This window comes from Etheostoma spectabile, chromosome 3 (assembly GCF_008692095.1).
Source record: "Etheostoma spectabile isolate EspeVRDwgs_2016 chromosome 3, UIUC_Espe_1.0, whole genome shotgun sequence".
NCBI classification, from domain to species: Eukaryota; Metazoa; Chordata; class Actinopteri; order Perciformes; family Percidae; genus Etheostoma; species Etheostoma spectabile.
This window is the reverse complement of record NC_045735.1, coordinates 12,439,572-12,463,517: the sequence shown is the minus strand read 5'-3', so window position 1 is coordinate 12,463,517 and position 23,946 is coordinate 12,439,572. Positions and strand designations below refer to the sequence as shown.

Sequence of the window (23,946 nt, the reverse complement as noted above, 5' to 3'; positions counted from 1 at the left end):
TAACCACAAAATAAGTTGGCATTATTTTTCTTTTACTATACAAAGTGAATTTCTATTGTTTATGTTTGTAATCAGAATTTCTGTCTCTGGTTGTCTGTGTGTCCTGATAAGGTGACTTGGAGTGAGGCAGTGAACCCTCAGTGAATCACGGCTAGCACTGGTGGAAAGTAACTATATATATCTACATAGATATATATAGATATATCTATGTAGATATATATATAGAGAGAGATATATGTACATGTGTATATCTATTTTTAAGGTATTTTTATGTTACTTGAGTATTTCTATTCATGCTACTTTATACATGTTCTTAATACATTTTCAGAAAGAAAGGGTGTTCCACTAATCTTATGACTATAGCTACTACATTTCAGAGTAAGATTTCACATTAAAAACCTTAAACAATTACAAACAGAAATGGATTATTAAAAGATTCAACCAGATGTTTGCATTGTGAATCCTTTAAAAAAACCAGTGTCTATCTGAGTCCTCTTCTCATATTTCAGAGGCATGTTCACAGTTACATGAGTTACTGTGAGGCCTAAAAATGTAAAATATCCAATATATCACAACACAACACAAATATTAGAAAAAGGTCCATAAAATAATTACACTTGTGTTTTGCAGAATGTTCCTTTCCCATTGCGCCTCAGATATATCTTGTAACACAAGCTGTTGGGAACAACTCAAATAAACTATTGATAAAGTTACACTTCAACCAACAGTGCAATGCCACAGTAAAATGCAGCTTAAATAAGATGCATTAGTATTACCAGTATTATAAAAGAATTTACAGTACAATGATATTACTGTTACAGGGGCCATTTTTTTTCAGAACTTTAAGTTTTTAAAGTTTCCATTTTTGCTTATAATGCTAACATATTTTTATTTACATTGGATTTTGAATCCAGTAAATTGACTTGTATTTAATTGTTGCACTGATACTAAAGGTTATGTGTACTGCACCGATCAACAGACAATGCATCTGACTGGTGACTTTTAGTGTTGAATATATAGGTTAGAGTTCAGATATTGCATGCCTGAAGACATAATTATTATTTTTGATTTTGTTTTATTAATAGTGCCATTTAGTTATTTAGAGTGAATGTACAGCGTTGCCCATACTAGTTGCTGCTGTTGTTGCAGTTGTAGTTGTAGGTGACGCACAGGACCAGCCCGGCAGAGACTGGACAGAAGGGTTGCATGTGTGTCCACGCCATCTTCATCCCATCAAAGCTTTGTCCTCGTTCACTCCAGCGATACACAAACTGCTAACTGACAAGGTACGTCACTAAGGTTATTTATAATTTGGTATTTGTACATTCACTATCAAGAAATGGTTGCTGTTTTTTTAAGGAGTTTGAAGGATCTTTGAGTCTGCGCGTCTCTCTATGCGTGCGTCTCCCTATTAAATCTGAGCGTGGCTTTTTTCTGGATGGTCGTTAATTGTTCAGTATGTGCCTTTTGAAAGTAAAAGCGCCTCCACGAGACAGCTGCGCGCGTGCAGTCACTTACAACTTTATATTCGCTAACGGTGTTATTTGCGGACTATATTAAGACGCTATTAGAGTGACACATTTGCTGCGGGAATGACCAGCCTTATCGCTCTCTCTTTCGCTTTCAAATACACCCGCCATTCTGTTATATTCTACAATATTACTGTATCATTATTTATTTGAAGAACTTTGATCCACAGTTTGCTTTACCAAATATGTAGGTTGAATGTAGTTAACCAATCGGCCAGCTGGTTTAGGCACTACTATAGTATGCTATACTATAAGCTACTGTTAAAAATGTAGGCTAATGAACGGGATTAGTTTTTAACAGCACCCCAAACTACCCTGACATGGGTTAAAAATAAAGTGTTAATTTCAGTAGTTATGAAAACACTCAAATTCACTCACTCAAGTACTTTATCAAACAGCTTGAAAAGGAGAAACCTGTGAAACAGTATAACTTCTTAGTGAAAGAGTTAAGACTATCTGTGGTGTGCTGGCTGAATAAATTTGTATAGGCCTATTCGTTATTTAATGTTATATTTCTATCTAATAAGCTACATTTTCATATAAAAAGATGACTAAATAAGTGTTTGTCTTTTTGTTGTGTTTTTTCGTATTGTTTTCTTTTCCCTAGGATTGTCCATGGCAACAGTATCTCTGTACAATGGCTTTGCCCTTCTTCTTCTTCTGTTGCCTAATTTCCTGACTGTATTATCCAGCATCCAAGATGACCTTGTAATAAACACCAGGCATGGACAAGTTCAAGGAAAGTTGCTTCCAGGGCAGGGTGGTGATGTTAGAGCATTTTTGGGAATTCCTTATGGTAAACCACCTCTGGGGAAACTGAGATTCAGAGCACCAGAGCCAGTAGAAAGATGGGAAGGGGTGAGGGATGCCACCAAATTCCCAAATTCCTGCCACCAGTTGCCGGATACAGCCTTTCCAGGTAGCACACATGCATAAATCTACTGTATACAGTGCTGTAAACATGTACTGGGAATTATTCAATGTGTTGTGAGTTACATCCCTGCCAAAAAGATGTCCAGAGATTAAAAACACCTGTCTGAAATGTCAGCCATTGCTTGATGTCTCACTTGGACTAGACAGAGCCCATAAAGTCAAAAAATATTTTTAATTGTATGCAAAAACAATTTGTGCAGCAGCATGTATTCCTTTCACAAACAACATCCATATCTTCTGCACACAAGTTATTGTATTGTGGTTAAATATTTATTTTCTAGAATCTTGTTTTTTTTCAATGCAAAACAAAGTAAGTAGCATAGAATTTTAACATAGTGTGGCACAGTGTGCATGGACATAAACAGCACCCATTGTGTTAAACGTGTTAAACTCTTAGCATGGGCTAATGAAATGTGGTAAGAAGAATAGGGTCCAAGGTAAGCACAATCATTACTATTGTCAACAAAATTTGTCCCTCAAGCAGTTGACCTTCCATAGTGTCTCTTTGCCCCACTGTCCCTGCCTGGTAAATGCTCACTCGTCTTAAACTGCTCCTCCCCTGTTTTGTAGGGCATGCTTTTTGTTATATATTTTAAATTTCTAAGCCTGAACCCTAAATAAAGCTAATGACATATCTAATGACATCACTATGACTCTCTCTCTCTCTCTGGGCTGGGTCATGGATATATAGCTGGGTCATGGATTCAAAGCTATTTATAGACCGCCACCTGTCAGGGTTGTTTCGAAGCCAGCTAGATCCAGTGCTAGTCATATGTACAGAAAAAAATACTCCAAATATAGATATGACAACACAGATAGACATGGACAGGAGGCATTGATGTTTGACTTCTTTTTCTGCTTTGGACCAATGGGATTCATTTATTTGTGTACTGCTTTTGTAACCGTTTGAGAGCTATATAAGTTCATTTCTAACTTAAAAATACTGCTTGCAAGTGTCATAATGAAGTTGAACATTAACTTAAGCATGTTTACCTTTATGAGGGAGCAAAGATAAGAGCATGTAGCAATTGCTAGACTACAGTCCCAATCAGTCCTTCCTGACATCGATGCAATATTGTAATTTCTTTTCCAGGGTTCAAAGGTGCAGAAATGTGGAACCCAAACACTCCTGTGAGTGAGGACTGTCTGTACCTAAACGTCTGGTCCCCACGTTTTAACAAAACCCAGCCTATGCCCCCACCTCTTGCTCCTGTCCTTGTCTGGATCTACGGAGGCGGGTTCACTCAAGGAACGTCCTCTCTAGACATTTATGATGGTCGCTTCTTGAGTAAATCTGAAAGTGTTGTTGTAGTATCAATGAATTACAGGTAAGAACTGAAGTAAATTCAACAAAAAATAGTGGACATATTTACTGTATGTAACTGTAACTAATTGGAAATTAGCAATAAGAGGAACATCTTGGATTAGGTTCTGTTCTTTACGTACTTGGTGTGACAGTGGATTCCTTCCCACATTGGAAGTTGTAGAAGGTCATTAAAAAAAATGGCAGGTGGTTTAGGTGCAAAAAGCGAGCAAAGGTGTTTGGAAACAGCAAAGTCCTTACCCCTATGTGTGATACTCTTCTCTTTACTCATTTAGAAGGAATGTGAAATTTTCAAGAGTAGGTGGAATTATCTTCTGTTAAATGCTGTTAACGTCTTTTCTCATTCTTGTGCTCATCTGTTACAGACTTGGAGCTTTTGGTTTCCTATCTATTCCTGACAGCAAGAACATCCAGAACAATGTAGGCCTGCTGGACCAGCGCTTGGCCCTCCAATGGGTAGTCAACAATATAGCTGCATTTGGAGGTGATTCTGCAAAGGTAAAATGTTTTCATCTAAAATCAGATAACAACATTAGTTTAAATTGTAGTGTTAACAATAAAAACAACCTGTTGAATTTTGTTTCCAGGTGACTCTGTTTGGGGAGAGCGCTGGTTCAGCATCTGTAGGCTTCCACCTGCTCTCCCCAGGCAGCCACGGTCTTTTTCAAAGGGCTGTGATGCAGAGTGGCTCTCCTAATGCACCCTGGGCCATTATCAGCCAGACTGAAACCTGGCGCAGGTAGGGTGTATCAATTCAGTCAACTGCTTAAATCGTTTCAGTTTTCACAAATATGTGTTTAAAATGTGTCTCATTCTCCCTCATATTTGTCATCATTTGTCCTTTCACCAATTGACTTGGTACCTTTCTATGCTAACATCCAGGTCCATGAAGCTGGTGACGTTACTAGGGTGTCCAACGTCTCCTCCAGCTGATATGGAAGCTTGTCTGCAGCTGGCTGATCCTCTGAAAATCTCAATGAAGCAATTCGACGTTTTAATACATCCTACAATCTTAGCGACACCCTTTGTCCCTCATGTTGATGGGGACTTCATACCAGATAAAGTCGAAGTAGGTGTAAGCATGTGTGTGTGGGTATGTGTGTATACACCAATGTATGAATGTGCCTTGTGCATTTGAAATACTATATTCAATTGAATTACTATTTTTCCAGGTTGCTGCACATGAAAATGCATACTTATATTTAGTTGATAATCTTTCTCTTATGTAACCTGGCTACAAGTAGCAAGGTTAGGAGAAACATTGACTAGCTGTATCCTGATTTCAGCTGATTTCAAAACTAAGCTCATTGGGCAATTATCACAGTATTATTTGACAAAAAATGAAAAACCTGTTGCATCACAAACACCAGCTACCTGTTTATTTTTCCCTGCAGGTGTTGCTTAGCACCGGTATCCTCCCAAAGACAGAGGTCCTATTTGGCCTAAACAAGGATGAAGGGACCTACTTCTTAGTTTATGGAATGCCTGGATTCAACATCACTGGTCAGAGCCTTATCACCAGGAATGAGTTCCTGAAAGGAGTGGCGATTTCAATGGCACGTGCAAGTGATGTCACAAGAGATGCAGCCATTTTCGAGTACACTGACTGGACAGATGAGAATAACAGGATGAAAAATCGTGACTCGCTGGGAAGTCTGGTTGGAGACCAACAATTTGTTTGTCCTGTGCTAGAGTTTGCTAAGAGGTAAAGAGCAATTCTGAGTTGCAATGGTAGATTCTCAGCCTTGTCTGGCCCATTGTCTTCATGCACCACCCTACATATTGCATATTTAAACTTGCCAAAATGCTGCACAGTGGTTTATAGTATTACGAGACATAATGTTACAACTCTGGAAAGTCATCTCCCTGGCAATCATTGTTGACTTCACAAAAGTAATTTACCGGAAATGTGCATTTGTATATGTATGTTATTGACAAGTTGAGCCTTGTCTTGGTTACAGAACAATCGTACAATTATTTATTTTTTCCCAGGGCTCTTTTCATTGGCACCCTCGCTTCATCAATGCACAACTATAATCCAAATAAAAAAGGGGCTGTTTTCATGTACTGCTGAACAGTGCCTTATCCAAGTGGATGGTTTGGGCCCCAATCAATAGGACCACATGTAAATTCTAATTTCTTGTGGTTGTTTTATAGGTTTGTGTTTTATTTTCTTTACTTAACCTGACTTAGCAGTGCAAACATAGTTTAATATTGTCATTACTCTCCAGGTACTCACAACGTGGTGGTAAGGCTTTCCTTTATTTATTTGACCACCGCTCTTCCGTCAATCCTTGGCCAGAATGGATGGGCGTTATGCACGGCTATGAGATAGAATTTGTCTTTGGAATGCCTCTGAATGTATCCCTGGGATACACGAAGAATGAGGTGAACATGACCAAGAAGTTTATGAAACACTGGGCCAACTTTGCCCGTACAGGGTATGCATTATCAGATTATTAGCCAATCAGTCACTCAAATCTTTTAGGGACCCTCATGGCAGTGTGGAATTGTCTTAAATTGGCTTTTGTTTTTGTCAGTAATCCAGGCATTGATGGAGCTAACTGGCCAGCGTTCACCCCTGAGCAACAAGCGTATGTCACTCTGAACTATAACCACCCAGAACAAAAAAAGATGATGAAAGCTAACAAGTGTCACCTCTGGAACAAATTAATGCCAAAAGTACAAAAAGTATCAGGTAAGACGTCCATCAATCCATCTATCCATGCTTCTATCCATCTATCGCACACATCCACAAAGAACTCTATATAGTTATTAGAGTAGGAGGTGTTGAGTCAGTCTCTGCCAGGGAGGCGTTTTGCCTGGTTTAGCATGTGGAGGAGATTTGTATCCTGACTTGCACCCTTCCAATTCAGCACAGTTCTGAAGGTCTGAGTGGGAGTAGAGGAGGGTCAGTCATCACTTCACTGAACACTGATCACACACAGGGTGAATAATACTCATACACCTCTCCACTGAGGTCATTATTCTCACACACGTACATACGCACGCACGCACGCACGCACACAATACCATACCGTATTTTAGATCAATTTTATTAAAAGTGACAGGAATTTAACATGAAAATAATAGTAACTAAATTCAACAATCCTATTGTGAAATATCACAACATAAAAGTCTTTCTGTCTGCCTCTTTCTCCACAGAAGATCTTCTGTCTTGTGTTAAAGCAAATGGGCTCATACTCCAATGTAATTACACCTTCCTGATCATTCTATTAGTTATGACTTTAATATATTGATAGAGTGATGAGACCTATGTTCAATACAGCCATATACAACAGTTTACATAACATATTGTGGTTTGGTCTTTACTGTTATTTAAAACATGTTGAGATTGGCCTACTGAATTGTATAAAATGTGAATGGTCCTAATGAGGGAAGCAGTACCTTTTCTTTTGCAGTTACTGGTATTGTACCATGCACGTAAACCAAATAGTGGCTTATGTTATGATGTGAATTTTATTGATGATAACTGTCCTGGTCTGTTCTGATAAAAGTACAGCTGCAATTTTCTTCCATTTGTTTATGTTTTTCTTTCAAAAGTGTGCATATAAATGGTGCTTACATTAAAATGCAGACTGACTGAAATGTTGGAGTGTACTCGTATTGGACAAATCTGAGATCAGTTTCTGAATATTACACGGGGGACTCAAAACAGTCAGATTTTGAAGCTTGAATTACACAAATTCAATTTCAAGCTGCAGAAAACACGTTATTTCCTTGTTGTCAAGTAAAATCTATTACCACTTTCATGTCTAGTAGACTACGTCATTACACAGACAATGACGGATGGTCTGGCTTTGTTGTCTATTGTATTGCTCAGCAAAGACCATGTAACAAACATTAAAGATTTGGATATAACGTTAATAGAAACATGGGGTATTCTTTGATTTAATAAGGTTTTATGTATTATGTTGACTGATTTATATTTGTCTGATAAGCATTAACTGATTCTTTAAATACACAAACAAACCCACTTGTTCTTACTTCTTGTCATGGTTGGGGTCCGGCTGGCCATGAGCATTTGTTTTGTTTACTATTTTTCTATCTGAGTTTTGTGTTAGCCTGCCCTGTTTGTCCCTGCTGTTTTCTTTTTTTCTTCACTCTCCCTCCTGCTGAAGCCAGCTGAGCACGCACACCTGAGTCTCACTCACAATCACCTGCTCCCGCCGCTCACACCTGCCTTCCATCTCCAATCAACAGTATATCAACCCTGGCTCTTCAACCCATCTTTGCTAGATCGTTGCTCCAGTCATGCTGGTGAAACTCGCTACAAGCTACGTTCCTCGTGCATTTAGTTTCTCTGTGTTTTCATGTACTTACCTCCTCTTGTTTTCTCCACTCGTGTTTCTGCCTCCGTCAGCTGGCTTTCCCTCTCGGTCCTCCTCCCACGGCACCCTGCTTCCATCTCCGTCTTTGCTCCCAGTTCCCATGTCTCCTACTTGACTCCACGCTCCCGGCTTTCCTACGCTTTTCCTCCCATGTCTCCCAATTCTCAGGGTATCCTCACTTCACGAGACTTACCCAGCTTCCCGTTCTCTGCATCCCGGTCCCTGGCGTCTACTTCCCCACTTCCTTTCTCCTTCTTTAAAAATGTATGGTTTTTATTTTGGTGACTCATGCGTTTGAGTCCTTCTGTTCTTCTATTATCAGAACAATCAAGCCACCATGGACTCAGCCGGCTCACCCCTGCCCCCCGCCCCCTCGGCTTTCCTGCCTCCAGACTTATCTGTCACCATGGCCTCCCAAGGAGCATTGCTTGACAAGCCTGCCTCGGCTATACCCGCTATGGCCGTGGTGCTTCGCTTCCTGTCTGAGGAGGTCTGGCGGCTGTGCCATCCGTACACTCCCCCCTGCTTTTCTCCTCTGGTAACCCCGCTCGGTTCGCTTCTGCTCTTCACCTCTCCTTGGTTAATTTGGCTCCACCGACTCCCTTTGAATCACCTGTCTCCTCGTCTGACAAATTCTATGGTGTGCTGGGACGTGCGAGGGCTTTCTCGTGCAATGTGCACTGGTGTTTAGTAGGTAGCCAGTGACCTTCCGCTCTGACGAGACAAAAGGCATCTCCTCGTCAGATGCCGTTTGAGGTGTGCGCCAAGCCAAGCCACCAGCCGCCCACCGGTCTGCTATACCACCTTCAGGTCCCCGGTCGGCCCTGGTTCCACATCACCCTGGATTTTGTTACCGGTCTACCCAACTCCCAAGGCAACACCGTCATACTCACCATGGTTGACCGGTTCTTCAAATCTGTCCACTTCATCCCTCTGCCTAAGCTGCCCACGTCCATGGAAACCGGCCGCTTACTGGTTGACCAAGTCTTCCGCCTCCACGGGATACCCCAGAACATCTTCTCCGACCGGGGACTGCAGTTCACCTCACAAGTCTGGAAATCTTTCTGCCAAGCCCTCGGCGCTACAGTCAGCTTGTCCTGAGGTTACCATCCTCAGACCAATGGACAGACTGAGCGGGTCAACCAGGATCTGGGGGCAGCTTTTAGGTGTGTGGCGTACCGTATGACTTCTACGCGGAGTGTCCACCTTTCTTGGGTTGAGTACGCGCACAACTCTCTTTCCAGCACGGCTAATAGGATGTCCCCGTTTATGTGTGCTATGGGGTTCCAGCCTCCGCTTTTCCCTGACCTGGTGGCAATCCCATCGGTCCAGGCTCACCTTCGGCGGTGTCAAAGTGCTTGGAGGGAGGCCAGGGCAGCACTTCAATGCACAGCTTCCCAATAATAAAAAATAAACTCCTGGTCAATTGCCACCGAAGACTGGCACTCGTCTACCAGCCAGGCCAGAGGGTGTGGTTTTCCTCCCAGGACCTCCAGCTGCAGACCTCCTCCAAGAAGCTCACTCCCCGGTTAGTGGGTCCATTCACTGCCGAGGCTGTCCTGAACCCCACAGCTGTCAGACTTAGGCTCCCGCCTCATCTCAAGATCCACCCACTCTTCCACGTTTCTCGGCTCCACCAGCCCTCTCTCCGTGCCAGTGGCAGGACCCTCCACGAATCATCGACGGTTTTGTGTTTGCCTACCCTGTTTGTCCCTGTTGTTTTCTTTTTTCCTCACTCTCCCTCCTGCTGAAGCCAGCTGAGCACGCACACCTGAGTCTCATTCACAATCACCTGCTCCCACCGCTCACAACACTTCCTCTAAGTTTTTTTTTAATTTAATTTTTAATCTGTTTATTGATCCACAATGAGGGAAATTACAATTGTTGTACACGTGTTTATTATATATCGTTTTTATGAAGGAAGGACGGGAAAAATTTATATTTCTGTTTGAGTATTAAAAACAGGCAAATAGAAAAACTGGAATATGTTTTTATTACAGTTGAAATTCTGTAGTTTAACTGAAGATGGACAGTCAACAGCTTATTTCAATCAATAGCTTATTTTTCTTCTTTACATTCTATTATCAGTTTAGTGTCTTCTTGCAGAAGTAAACTCTTTTGAATGCAGTCGTACCTATAAAATGTAATTTTGTTTGTGCCTTTTGAGGGGTGAAACCCTATAAGTGCACTGTCAATGGTCATATTTATCGTTCACACATGATTTAAACAACTGAGAGCCGTATGTAAACACCAGTGTTTTGTAGTGTCAGTGTCAAAAAATGTCAAAGCTGCCATTAGTACTAGAGGAACAATATAGGGCTACACAATTAATCAAATTTTAATCACGATCACGATTTTGACTTCCCACGATCAAATTTGTGTGATTGAGTGATATTTTAAATGTGTCATTTCATAGAACGTTTTTTTTTTGCAAGGCCAATCTACCGCTCCGTAAACCACTAGGGGTGATCCGAGTATCCGGCTGAAACGAGTATCCGGTACGGATAAAGCACTTTTGCGAGTACAAGTATTATCCGAGTAGGAGTCAATATCCGTGCTCGGATTGAATACAACTCCTCAACTGGCCGTGCAGCGTTCTGTGATGTTCACAGCGCCCCCCCCGCCTACAAACCCGCTCGGGTCAATCACACACACACAGAACACGGAGAAATGCGCTCCCTCTCTCCCTCTCTCTCTTTCTCTCTCTCTCTCGCTCGCTCGCTCTCGCGCTCCCGCTCCGTCAGGCAGGCAGTCGGGTCTGCGGATCTGTTCCGTTAACGTTTAGGGTTTCTTCAGCATCAGGTTTGTTTTTAACTTTGGTTTGTAGTACTTACATAGTAACCAGTAGATTTCTGGGGAACGTGGGTTTCAGACATGCTGCTTGGTTTAAATGCAACTCCCGTTGCGTCTCTGCCATCTGAGATTTTTTTTTTTTTACGTCCGCTGCCCCGCGCCCCCCGCCCCTCTCCCTGTGTCCTCTTGCCACACACACACACACACACACACACACACACACACACACACATACCTGGTGTGGAAATAAAAAAATAAAAAAGTAGACAGTCACGGAGGACAGAGTAACGTGAGAGAGATAAGAAAATTCCACAACAGATGGCAGTCATTCATACCTCGGTCACAAGGTTTACAATTTTACCAGTAAATGCAACATTTTGTCCCGTCTGTGTTGTTGTTCACACAACAGCAGTGACCAGTGCTAGTTAGTGTCTGTTAGCTCACAGGGCTCTAGAGTGCAACTAACATTTTTCCTAGGTCGCACGCGTGCACCTAATGTCCTCGCGTCTGCTGCCTTTCCACAAACAAAGCAATGTTGTTTATATTGATGGTTTAATGTTGTAATACATGACCCATTTCTTCTGTAAAGCCGTGCCTGTGTTAGTATCTCTCCTCTACTCTCTCTCCTCTTACTCTCCGCGCTGCCCCTCCCCCATTCACTCTATTACGGCTCCCAGCAACACAAAGAGACACAGCGTTGGTCCACACTGCTGACTTTTGTCCACAGTTTTAATTGCTATTAACACAGCTGTATATAGTTAAGCATGAGAAGCAAACCTGTATTTGTACCAGTGTTTACGCTGGTAACTCTGCTATCGTGGCCGCTACGGCGAAAAAAAACAGAAGAAGTTATTGAATGCAACTATCTTCCGTTGGTAGAGCGTGTGAGACGGAGCCTGCTGGACCTGGGCGAGAGATGTGACCCATGGCCAGAATATCATAGTTTATAAAAATGCATCGCAGTGACGATACAGACATTTCATATACACAACTTGTGTAACTGTCACTTTGTGAGTAGGCCTAGCATGAGTCCAGTGCACTCCCCTTCTCTCCCTAGCTCTCTTAATCAGTTTTTTTTTAAAACAAGTGAAGGATCTTTCTCAGAGATACATTTTTTTTAAATATATCCTTGGCTATTTATTTCAGATAATTTTCATTTCCATGTGTTGCAGCTGTATGCATGTACAACATACAACTTCAACATTAGAGGAATGTAGCACAATATGGATGTGAAAGCAAGTATACATTGCCTATGTGACAATACAATTTATTTTGGTTGAAATCTACAAATAATCGTGATAATTAATGGTGATCTCAATATTAATCAAATTAAACATGATTATCATTTTGGCCATAATCGTGCAGCACTAGAACATTATGTATTTTTGCTGTCGGAAGTGTTTCACAGTTTAGCATGCTCTGTTATTATTCCTAATTCTGTCATAGAAGACAGTAATGTGATAATAAACAGTGTCGCCGAGCAAAGGTCAGCATGTTGATACAAAAAGCTAAGGAGATGTTGTAAAGAAATGAACCGCTCTGGATGAATGACCTTGAATGTTATTTAAAATCCTCTGATAAAAAGGTAATTACATTGTATAAGCATCTGGTGTGCAGTGGGTGTGAGTGGGGAAGAGTGCAAAGACCTTTTACATGACTCATATATTGATACATTATCTATCAATTGTTACAAGTAAAAATGTGTTTTCTCTGCTAAAATCAACCTGTAGTGGTTACATGCCAAGCAATTTATTTTTGTCCTAATGTGTTTGGATCTTTACATGCTTTTCCCCACCACAGCCATCTACCACTAAAACAAATACCAACAAACATACACAATAAGTTAAGAATGCTCATTTCTATTTGACCTTTTACAGTGACCAATGTAGGATGACTCCTGACCACTGCTTACGGGATGTGGTGTATGTGCCTGTGTTAAGGGAAAGGATGTAAAGTAAGATACACACTGAGAGGAGGAAAGTTATGGATGGTGTATACCTGGCAAATGTGGTCTGTTGACACGATAGTTAGCATTAGCAGTGACATCACAGCACCCTCGTTTCCGAAAACGTTTGGTATTTTCCAAAGAGAATTACATTGTCTTCCATGCACCTCATCCATAATGGATGAAGATAAAGACAGTGAGGTGGAGCAAGAGGGAGGGTAAGAGAGACACAGGGAGAAGAACTACAAAGAAAAAAGAAGACAGAGGGGATATTTGTAATAAACTATAAGGAATTCTTTGAAGGTACAGTACAGGAGATCTTTCAGTCCCTGCTGAGCATCTTTACTATGTTAAGTCAAGGTGATGATCCTCACTTGTCATGACCACAGGGATCAGGAAACGTTAAAAAAAATATAAGATCAAAAAAGGGACAACTCTTTTTTCATTGCTCCTCAACTGGGAATGATGCTGTGGGACAGCAGGGTTTTTGTCCTTGGCTGTATCTGTTCTGTATTTTGGTGACTTGCCATGTGCCGCAGAAGGCGGACAGGTGCAATACGGGGTGGAGTGACAGTCACGTGGCCACAGCAGTTCTATTCTCAGAAACCCATCTAAAATAACAAAAAAAAAGTCATTGTATTCATTTAATTATATTTTTTGACAAGTAGACACATACAGAAGTGCTGGACATCTTTGATGCTTATACCAGCAGTATGTAATTATTAATACATTTGGAAACAATAACAGTAATATAGGAAGAACTCCCAAACTGTATTCACTCTGTTCAGCTCTACAGCCCCTGTGTCATTGCCCTTGAGAAAACTATATCAACAAATTATATACAAATATTTTTTTTTCGAACATATGCTTTACTGGAGGTTAGTTGTTTTGATTCATGTCCGTGCCACAGTTTAGTTCTCAGACATGACACTTTGACAGATAATATGGGTGAGCTGTGATTAATGTACATGACAGTGACAGCTTCATGAATTAGGAGGGCACCACCTCCCACTATGTGCCGTGTGAAATGACTATTACCAACCCCCAGGCATAGTCAAGACAGAGCAGACAAAAGAAAAGATGTTTGTTTCAAATGTAGCAGAAATGTTTAGGGAGTTTTCAAGGATTTACAATTGTAAATTGAAAGTTAATTAAACTTTACTTAATAGTACCATTTCACAATGAATAAGTGATTTCATAATGTTAACTATTAGCAATGTTCTAATTCATGTTATTGTACCATTAGTTTAGTGTAATATAAAAACATATAATGGATACATTTAGATAGTTTTTTAATACTTTGACAATGTTTAATAATTGTTCTGTAAAGCATCTAAGAACATTATTTGCATGGCTGTTATTAATTTGCAACTCATGCTTAATTAGTTAAATAATGATAAGTTGTTCATAAAGCATCAAGTGACATTGATTTAGCCCCATTTAATTTTTTTGGGGGGGATCTATAAAAGAGATGATAAATGTGCACTGATAATTGATCTAAATAATGTTTATAGATGCTTTAGAAAATATGTATTAACCATTAACAAGGTATTATAATCATCAGTTGCAACTTCATAATAGCCAGACAAATGTCTTAAAGGTTTACAAGTCATTTGGTAATCAAACTATAATTAAAATATATAAATGTTATGATGTTTGTTACAATAAACTGTTATAAATGTAAATAACATGCATTACTAATTATCATTTCATTGTTGACCATTTATTAGGGATGGTTATTATAAAGTGTGGCTGTTTTTTACCATTCTTGTAGAGAAAGTGGTGGTGTAGGCTGGTCAGTGTTGTTGAATACTTTGGCTGATAAGTTTAAAAGTTTGTTGATGATTTCTGGTCCAACTTAATGAAATAATGAGTGCAGAGAGAGATATAAAGACATGAAAATGGAAAAAAAATGATAACAAGATTCTAGAGGGACGTGGCAGACATTTAGTGTCAAATACAATAGAAGGGAAATATTTGAATTTGAATGGGGTAGATGGGAGGCACATTTATTCTTTGTATGGAAACTTGATGTGCATGTGTATCAATGTCATTGTTTTGGTAAGGATTATAAAAATAATGTAATATAATCACACATTTATTGTGTTTAATCATTTTATTCAAGAAAAATAGCTCACTGTTCAAAATGATGAGATGTTATTTTCAACTGTGAAACTCAAATGCAAAATTAATAAAAAACATACTGGATGCAGGGACTTGGTATTTTTTCAATCATTTCAACAGCAACCAACAATAAAAAAGTTGCAACACAACTGATTTGATTTCATGGACGTGTATATTTATAATAAACAGCTTGGATCACGTCGCTGCAGGACAAATACATACAGGTGCCACTAAAACTCCTTCCAAACCCTTTCAAAACCGCTTTAGACAGAAACCTTCTTTTTCTTAACAATTCACTTCGATCACCTGTTTATCAATCCATCCATCCATCCATCCATCTTCATCCGCTTATCCGGTGTCGGGTTGTGGGGGCAGCCGCTCCAGCAGGGGACCCCAAACTTCCCTTTCCCAAGCTACATCAACCAACCAGCTACGACTGGGGGATCCCGAGGCGTTCCCAGGCCAGGTTGGAGATATAATCTCTCCACCTAGTCCTGGGTCTTACTCCGAGATTCTCACTGAATGTGCATCTCACCCTATCTCTAATCCTATCACCTGTTTATTTGGGCAAAATACTTAAATCACCTTAAGGGTTTTGTCAGGACATGTAGCCAAGGCCATGAAAAATGATTGCTCTACAGGTTAATCCCATGAGAAGAAGCATTTCAGACATCCTCCGGAGTTAACCAGAAAACACAATTTGACACCATGGCAAAACGAGAATGAGTCTGACCTCGGCTGTCAGTTGAAACAGAGACACCCATCATTCAAAAAAGACAAGCGATTAAGGGAAGGACAAATCCAGACAGCTAAAGAAAAAGAGAGAAAGAAACATGAGGTACTGGCAGAGATTGGCATAGGCTGCGGTGATGTGGAAGGGCAAAAAAATGACAGCGGGAGGTGGAAGAGATATTTGGACTACAACAGCAGAGCGAAAAAAATAAACACAAAAGTCTGGAGAGAAAGACAGAGGGGAAATATATGGTAAAGGAACACACAGAGAGGGGCTTTCTAAATGAGAAGGGATTTGGTGACACTGAACGATACAAGGAAAGGCAGCCGGCTTTCATCAGGCCACTGATGACTGGAAGCGAAGAAATATAATAGCATCATTCCATGAAAATTGAAAAAGGTCTCGGAAATGCTTTTCTTTAAATCATTTTATGCTCACTTTATGGTTTATCATGGGGCATGGGGATCATTTTTAGGCGTGGAGAGGCAAATATAAACACAACCTTGTCAGAAAGCAACGTCAAGCATCTTAATTGCCTGATTTCCATTACCTTACTTCCTTCTGTAACAACAATTATGTGCATTCTTCGCACACTCATTCACCCTCAATGATCAAGATTCACAAATCATATAATATAAAATAATATTGTAGCGCTGTGCTGGGTTGCAATCTCCCACAGGATAATAGTGCTATCAAGCTTGTTTTGTAAAGTATACATATGCAGGCTACAGGATGGAGCATCTAACCCAAGGTGGATGTGTCATTTCTACAGTTTACATCTAACAATTGACCATATAAGTGTTTATTTCCTTCCTCTCTTTAGGGGAATTTATATAATGTATCTCCATCTTATTTAATCTGTGTTTAGGTTTTGGGTTTTCCAGGACTGAGTATGAGTTTTGGAAGAAATTTTAAGCGGGTTGTGAAGTATGGAAGGAATTTGACTGAAAGTTCACGTTTAAAATGACAAACTGGATTGTGCTAAATTGACAGCTGACTTAATAACAATAAGACGTACTTAAAACTGATTTAATGGTGAATTGGTATAATCTTTTTCCCTTGAAAGTGTTTGTGTGTATGTGGGTCAGTGAGTTAGTTTCCATGCCAGAGAGATAATTAAAAAGGACATGAGGGGTTGGTTTGCAGAACAGTTAAAATTGCATTTCAGGGAAGTTTAGTTTCAATACAAAAATCCAGTCACACACATGACATACTAAAATCTCAGATTGGAGAGACTAAATGTTTCCCATTGACTATAGTTAAAAAACGTATCATCCGGAGATAAACGTCTATTAGTACCCCAGATCTTAGTAGTATTGGCCATTGTTTTTGGTTTTCTTCAATTGTGATGTGATGGTGTTATACATGCGAGGTACACTAACCTCACTGAGTCCAAGTAATGGCCAGGAGGAGAAGAGTATGTCAAATACAGAAAGTAAAATTTTCTAAAGCATACACTTAAATTTCTCCTTCATCCCTACATGGACATTCACATGCCCTCTTCCTTATGCCATCTTGTCATGTAGGATAATGTAGCATTATGTAGGTTGTAACAACAGGGGCCCCTTTGGTAATATATACCAAAAGTGTCTATTTGTAGATGAAGGTTTTGGTGGTATTTTCCGGCTTGCGAACTCATTTAAGTGGGGACAGTGGTACCCAGTGGTGCTGAAATCTGAGGATTCATGAGGATATTGAGATAGTAATAATAGTGTACAATTGTCATGCATACACACACAGTATTTCAGTATCAGTTGAACATATTTTAACCTATATGGTAGGCCCACGTTTAGTCTCTTTAATCTTTATTGTAAGAGTTGAACAAAACATTCTCTGAGGTCCATATTAGTGGCTGGTTCAGATGAGTTTTGTTCACTGCTATGTGGAGACAGAATTTCACAAGAAGCCGTAGAATTTTCTCTGACCAGAATGCGTTTCTGGCCGGGGATTTATAAAAAGGTTTACAAGAAACAACAGAATAAACTAAACTGAGAATAAATTTAACTCACAATTGTCTGAGTAGATTTTGCATCGACTCAATACCATTTATTCCAACTAATTAAAAGTGTTTTGATTAGTTACACACACATGTTTTAAACTATATCTTATTTGTTGACATTCTGGCAAAACTGCATCATGGGAAGTGCTGCTAGCAGTTCTTGCTGTAGAGACAAAATCCACCTCGATTACTTTTGATATAGAAAAAAATGTAAGAATCTGATGATAATGAGCCAAGATCAGAACTTATGTGGACCTCAGTTTTTATATGAATTCAGAAAAAAAGGTCATGGACATCTATCCTTGATGGACATTGGTGAGCCGGACACCAATAAAAAGAGTTCAGCTGATTGTAGCAAGTTGTGCATGAAGTATGTGCATTCAGACTTGACTGTTATGACACTGGGTAGGTGTGCTGTGACATTTGTGGTACATTGTGTCAAACGGGTGACAGATCGGAAGAGGTGGAGGCAAATATTAATGCACAAATTATCTGTGCATATCCAGATAATCATATTTGTCAACACTCCTACTGTCCAGTAACTGGCTTGGTTACAGAACCCCAAGTCTACAGACAGGAAGACTTTCACACACAATTGTTGCCTGTTTGGATTTACTGTGGGTGCAATGCACTTCAGGACAAACCGGATGACGTCAGACGATGTGATAATGGCATGATTAGACCACCATGTTGGTTCCTAGTAGTCTGCTGTGCAAGTCCAAGTTCATCCCATGTAAACTGTGTTCTGATGTGTAGGACAGAAATAGATAGTTTTAATGACCACTTAAGGATTTTAAATGGAGGAGAACCATTGAGAGAGACCAGGAGTGCCCACAAAAAAAGGACAAACTGCAGGCTTGAGGAGAATAGGAGGATGCTACAAGATGTTATGAGGAGGTGAATCAGATTTTGAATAATAGTCATGCGTCATACATCTGAAATTTGATTTTCTTTGTGTCATTTCTTTTTAATAGCCACCTCCGTTCATTCTCCTCTTTGCAGCTTTATGCAGCTCTATTGTAGATGCTTCGGCTAAAGCCAGCTTGACTTCTTTTTCATGGTTTTGAACATCTAGGTAGAGACAAATAAGTGAGCACTGGGCCTTGTTTTATCTACACAGTACAGTATCAACGTAGTTGTTCAGAAAGCTGCTATTAGTTTTTAAGTTAATGCATGAGCTGATTAATATAACCTCCCTTTCAGTAAATGATGGATTGGAGTTGGATTTTTGTTGGTGGTATGCTGTCATATTTAATCCATTGATCCACATACCACAGCATAAAATACATTAACAGGGATATTGTTCCACCCCTTAATCCCTTACCAATACTGTATACTATACAGTTTAGAATCATGCTTTAGGATCAACCTGTAGTGGGTTGTGTAAAGCACCTAAGTTAAAGTAAGTCATCGTTGACTTTTGGTTTCACACAGAACACGAACAGCGACCTGCGGGTACAAGTGCTGTTTATTTGATCCATCCAACACCCTCTTTATACGACGTCACCGGACTTCCTCCTTTGTTTCCCTCTTAATTATTAGTTCAACTTTTTCAAGTAAAATTGAGCCAACTTGTAAACAGTTTGTGACTGGAAGAAATGTATGATGCTGTGTGAAATGTCAAAAATAGCTTCAGTGCTGAATAATTTGCTCTAAGAGAAAAATTGGATCCCAGAGATGTTTGAAGCTGGAGAGAAGCTGTTTAGCTGTGGTGATCCTAACCTCCTTCTGCATTTACAATGCAACGAGGCATTTGCTTGTCTCGCTCTCCTTGCTTCAAAGGAGTATGTTTTTGTATATGCAATAAAATTTTAAATTGGTGCTAGGGATTAGGGGATGATTTTAAATATTTTCTTTTCACTCTGCATGGGAGTATATCTAAAAATGCAAGCACAACATATTAAGACCCTAACACATGCTCACTATCACCTTAAAAAGACAGGAACTTCCATTCATCTCACTTAGAGAATAAGAAAGGAATCAGGCAATTAAGTAAACAACCAGTCACAAGTAGCTTATAATCAAGTCTCAATTCTTTTTTGTTTAAGCATCAATACAGAAAAGCTATATCTCCACGCACCTGATTCACCCATTAACAGGTTAATTTCAAGGTAAACTTGGTTGATTAAAGTGTCATTTTACAATCACTCTCCCTCTTTTAAAACAAATGTGTAAGCCTGTTGGAATAGACAATAAATCAATTAATTGCACGATAAATAAAAATTAGGTTGATCATTTTTCTGGCCGCGATAATTTCCATTTGCATGCTTCTTTGTTTTCCTCATCTCTCTCTCTCTCTCTCTCTCTCTCTCTCTCTCTCTCTCTCTCTCTACCAAAGAGACAGGATGACTCTTCTTGGTTCCTTAGCGTAACAAGGAGTGAGCCCTCTAGTTACTTGTCAGCCGCATGATCTCTGTGTGGGGAGGCGGGACTCCTGGCGTAGCGTACCACAGAGTGCAGCAAAAGAGCTGTGTAAGGAGAAAACACTAGCTGAGAGTTAGAGGACTGAAAAAAGAAAGAAAAAAAGGTGGAATTGGTTTTAAAGCCAAGCGCGACAGCTGGAGTGTGGGAGCACTTCGGATTCATACTGAATGTCCGTGGTGAACCACTTAACCTAAGTGAGCCGGTATGTTGCATTTGTTGTAAAACAGTAACAACTAAACATGGCAACAAAACAAACATGCACATGCACCTAGATGTAAATGTAATGTAAACCTAAAACTCAATCATTCGGTGCAGTTTTCCTAGCTGGAAAAAGAATTACAACAGATGGGCCGCCTCCGTCTTCCCGACAGTACACAATCACTGGGGCATGTAGTCGACAAACAAAGTAAAACAGGATAATGCAAAACGTTGTGCACTCACAGACAGTGTAGATCGCTTCATTGCTAAAGAGATACTGCCCTTTAGTATTGTTGAGAAGCTGGCATTTTGACGAATACACGCTCTCTCTCTCTCGCCCTTGGTGCACACCCTGCTCTGGGCATGGACTGCAATTCACTTTCGCTTTATTTGAACAAAGCTTTATGCTGGAGAAATTATTTTTAAAAAGCTTTTTGCATGTGGCCTGTGGAGGCATCTGCTTCATCTCTTTGGCATTCTTTATGTCTCTCTGCCTAATGTTTATTAATTTTTAATTGCAATTTTGTTTACATCTATTTTATTTATTGTTTTGGTTGTTTGTGTTTTTTAAAGGGAACAGCTTTGGAGTCATTGGAATGGTTATATGACCTTTTTTATTGTTGAGTAGGGTCGTCTCGATCCCCCCTAGTGCCTGTGAGCGGAAAAACCACCATGGCTACTTTCAGCCGGCGAATTATCAGACTCAGTGTCAGGAAGTATTGCGTGATATCAGGTCTGGCGATGTAACTAATTGCTTCACGGCAATACAAACATACGCCAATTCAAGAACCAGCTAAGAAGGTAGCGATGGAGTTTTTCCGAGTTGTTCACACTGTCGTCATGGCTGAGCCGACAAAAAAGAAGCAGAAACTTAGGAAAGCATTGTCGGAAAAACAGAGAAAGGAAACGGCAGACTGACTGAGCGAGGAGTCAGACGCAAGTAAACATAGAAGCTGCCAAATATCTATTCTGAAGCTGTAGGGGGAGCTCTATAGAGGAACCTGCAAGAAAAAAAGCAAGTTAAAGCCAAAAATGCATAGGCCCAGTTTAATTTCCCTTTTATTTTTTGTTTTTTATTGTGTTTCGTTTTTATTTAAGTGCATTTTTTGTTAACAAAGATTGAGAGTCCGCAACAAAATTATTGTTTATCGCAATCATTTCTGGGACAATTTATTGTCCAGCAAAATATGTTATCGTGAAATGTGTGTCCTTTTTATCGGTCTCTCCAAGAAGTAGTCTACTTATTTCTTTATAAAGAACAGCAATTTAGCGCTCAAACCCTTTAGAGACATTTTTTCATTTGATCCTGTCAATAAATGGAGGACATACAGATTAAAAAAAAAAAAACGTGCTGTCCTCTCTTCTTCCCTCCATCCTTTCCCCTCTTCTCTTCTCAGTGCAGTGCTTTTGCCAAGCGCCTTAGTGTTGAGCTGCTCTCTTTTCAATACCGCTGATTAAAAATGTCTGATGCATCAACACGACTAAGCTGATTACAGATTTAGTTTCCCTGAGCAAAGGTTTCCAAAGAAGTGTGTGGAAAAGTGGGAAAAAAGTGGGGAATAATAGAACACATGGAGTAAAAGCCACTGAATTGCATTGAGGGTCTACTTTTTGAAAGTGTGTATGACTGCAGGAGTATGCTCTTTGGTATCTGTGCAAATCGCTGTGAGTGTGACTGACAATGGAGTGTGTAATTGTAAGAGGCAAACCTCTCAGGAAAGAAGAGGTGAAAAGGGATTGTGTGACTTGGTGTTTTTTGTGTATGCAATGATGCAATGGCTGTTGCCCTTTTCTGGGAAGTAGAGACCACAGATATGTCTGAAATATCCTCCCCCTTAGCATTCTCTCGTACACCTGTGTCATCTTGCTTGACAAATCTTTTATCCATATAGCCCCAAGTCTGTATCTTTGGAAAGATCATAAACTTGCAGCTCTTCTGGTTTTGTAATAACTGTCCTTTGTGGCTCTTCTTAAAAGACTGTCATGCTTTGTTTACAATCTGTCACACACCTATGGCCCTCTGGCTAAAGAGGTTTATAACAGTAAGCATCAGTAAGCTTTGCCCTAAAAGCTGAGTGCACCCTGATGCCTCCTCCACATTGCAGAGGACAGATGTCGCTGATGGAAAATAATTTGGGAATAATCTGACCTCTTTTAGCACAGATCTTTGCTTCCAGGTTGGATGGGTAGAATAACATTCATTATCAAGCAAAAGTGCTGTTAACTTGTAGTACACAGGAATATTTCAGTAAAACTTTGTATTGGGATTTCAGGACATTCTAGTCTGAAACTTTTCCTAGCACAGAAGATAGAATCCATTCTGATTGGTGTAATGCTGATTAAGGTTCAACGTTTAATTTTTTTTTTTAATTGCCAGCTGTCCACTGCCCAAAAGAGAGGTTAACACAAGAGGGAAGATGAATAGAAACCAAATATTGTTTGTCCTCCAACAACATTTCATCACTTGTCTTATCGCAACTGTCTCAAGGGATCTTTCGGATTTTGGATATTTGTGTTTATGCTTTTTCCAATTAGCTGATGGTATTATAGTATTAGTTTACTTTGTTGCGGTGCACTTAACATATTTATCAAAAACCTGAGAGGGAGGTTTGAGGGGCATAAATAGATGATGTGGGTGAGACTTGGCATAGCTGCTTAGGTAAGGAGAGTCACAGAAGTTCTGTATGAGTGATCAGATCAGCTGCATGTGTGGATGTGTTTGTGAGTCTGTGGGCAGGAAACAGTGATATATATATATATATATATATATATATATATATATATATATATATATATATATATATATACACACACACACATACAGTATTTAAAACAACCAGTGCTGTGATAAACATGCAGCAAACAATCTGGCTAGTGTTTTATGTATTTTCATGTGAGAGTCAACCAGCATGTGGGGATTTGACTTTGGTAACCCCCCTATGGGAACATTTTCATAGGATTTAATATGACCTTTTAACAAACTAGTCTGAGGAAATGGAGCAAACAGTTATGTGACACTACATTGGAAGAGACCACATGTTAAAAATGTATTTGAGTTCTGAGGTTAAAGGGGAACTATGCCCATTTTAAAATTCACACATGCTATTCCTATGGTCTGAGACAGTTGACAAATATTAGTTAACATTAACAAATCATCCACATCACTTCCAAATCCAAAAACAGAGTGTAAAAACTCAAATGTGTGATGTCATCAGATACAAAGTATGGAACTGAGAAAAAAATGTGGGTCCAAAAAAATAATCTTGTAATCATTGTCTATTAGGCCTGCACAATATTTTTTTATATTCTAACGTAAAAGACAGTGACTGCATGTTGCTTCTTCTAAATTTCAGGTTGTGGTCGACTAGCGGGGCCAGCTTGTTAGTTTGAAATATTGATCAGACCTGCATGTCACACGCACTAGCAACAAACTCTGTGTATCCAAGAACAATTAAATCAGTGGAAATGATGTTAGATCAGACACAGACTTCTGTAGTAGATTAGTGTTACGTTTCCGAACATGGCTACCTGTCTTAAAGGGGAAGGGTCGGATGGTAATAATCATGTAAAAGGAGAACGGTGAAAGTTTACT

At 39.7% G+C, this 23,946-nt stretch overlaps 1 protein-coding gene across 1 annotated transcript; it reads left to right on the top strand.

Moving 5' to 3' along the window:
- The first annotated feature begins 1,123 nt into the window (after positions 1–1,123).
- On the top strand, positions 1,124–7,668 carry LOC116685188 (acetylcholinesterase). The gene is made up of 10 exons (XM_032510369.1): positions 1,124–1,286; positions 2,137–2,448; positions 3,556–3,790; positions 4,152–4,284; positions 4,374–4,525; positions 4,669–4,855; positions 5,181–5,491; positions 6,018–6,227; positions 6,327–6,484; positions 6,952–7,668. The coding sequence occupies exons 2-10, from the start codon at positions 2,145–2,147 to the stop codon at positions 7,044–7,046; spliced, it is 1,785 nt and encodes a 594-aa protein (XP_032366260.1). The 5' UTR covers positions 1,124–1,286; positions 2,137–2,144; the 3' UTR covers positions 7,047–7,668.
- Positions 7,669–23,946: the final 16,278 nt, after the last annotated feature.

What these genes read in the sequence shown, in the direction of transcription:
- LOC116685188 (XM_032510369.1), top strand. Translation starts at nt 2,145, where the DNA reads ATGGCAACAGTATCTCTGTACAATGGCTTTGCCCTTCTTCTTCTTCTG. An exon ending in GCCGGATACAGCCTTTCCAG is followed by an intron (nt 2,449 to 3,555) that starts GTAGCACACATG and finishes TTTCTTTTCCAG; the next exon opens with GGTTCAAAGGTGCAGAAATG. An exon ending in AAAAGTACAAAAAGTATCAG is followed by an intron (nt 6,485 to 6,951) that starts GTAAGACGTCCA and finishes CTTTCTCCACAG; the next exon opens with AAGATCTTCTGTCTTGTGTT.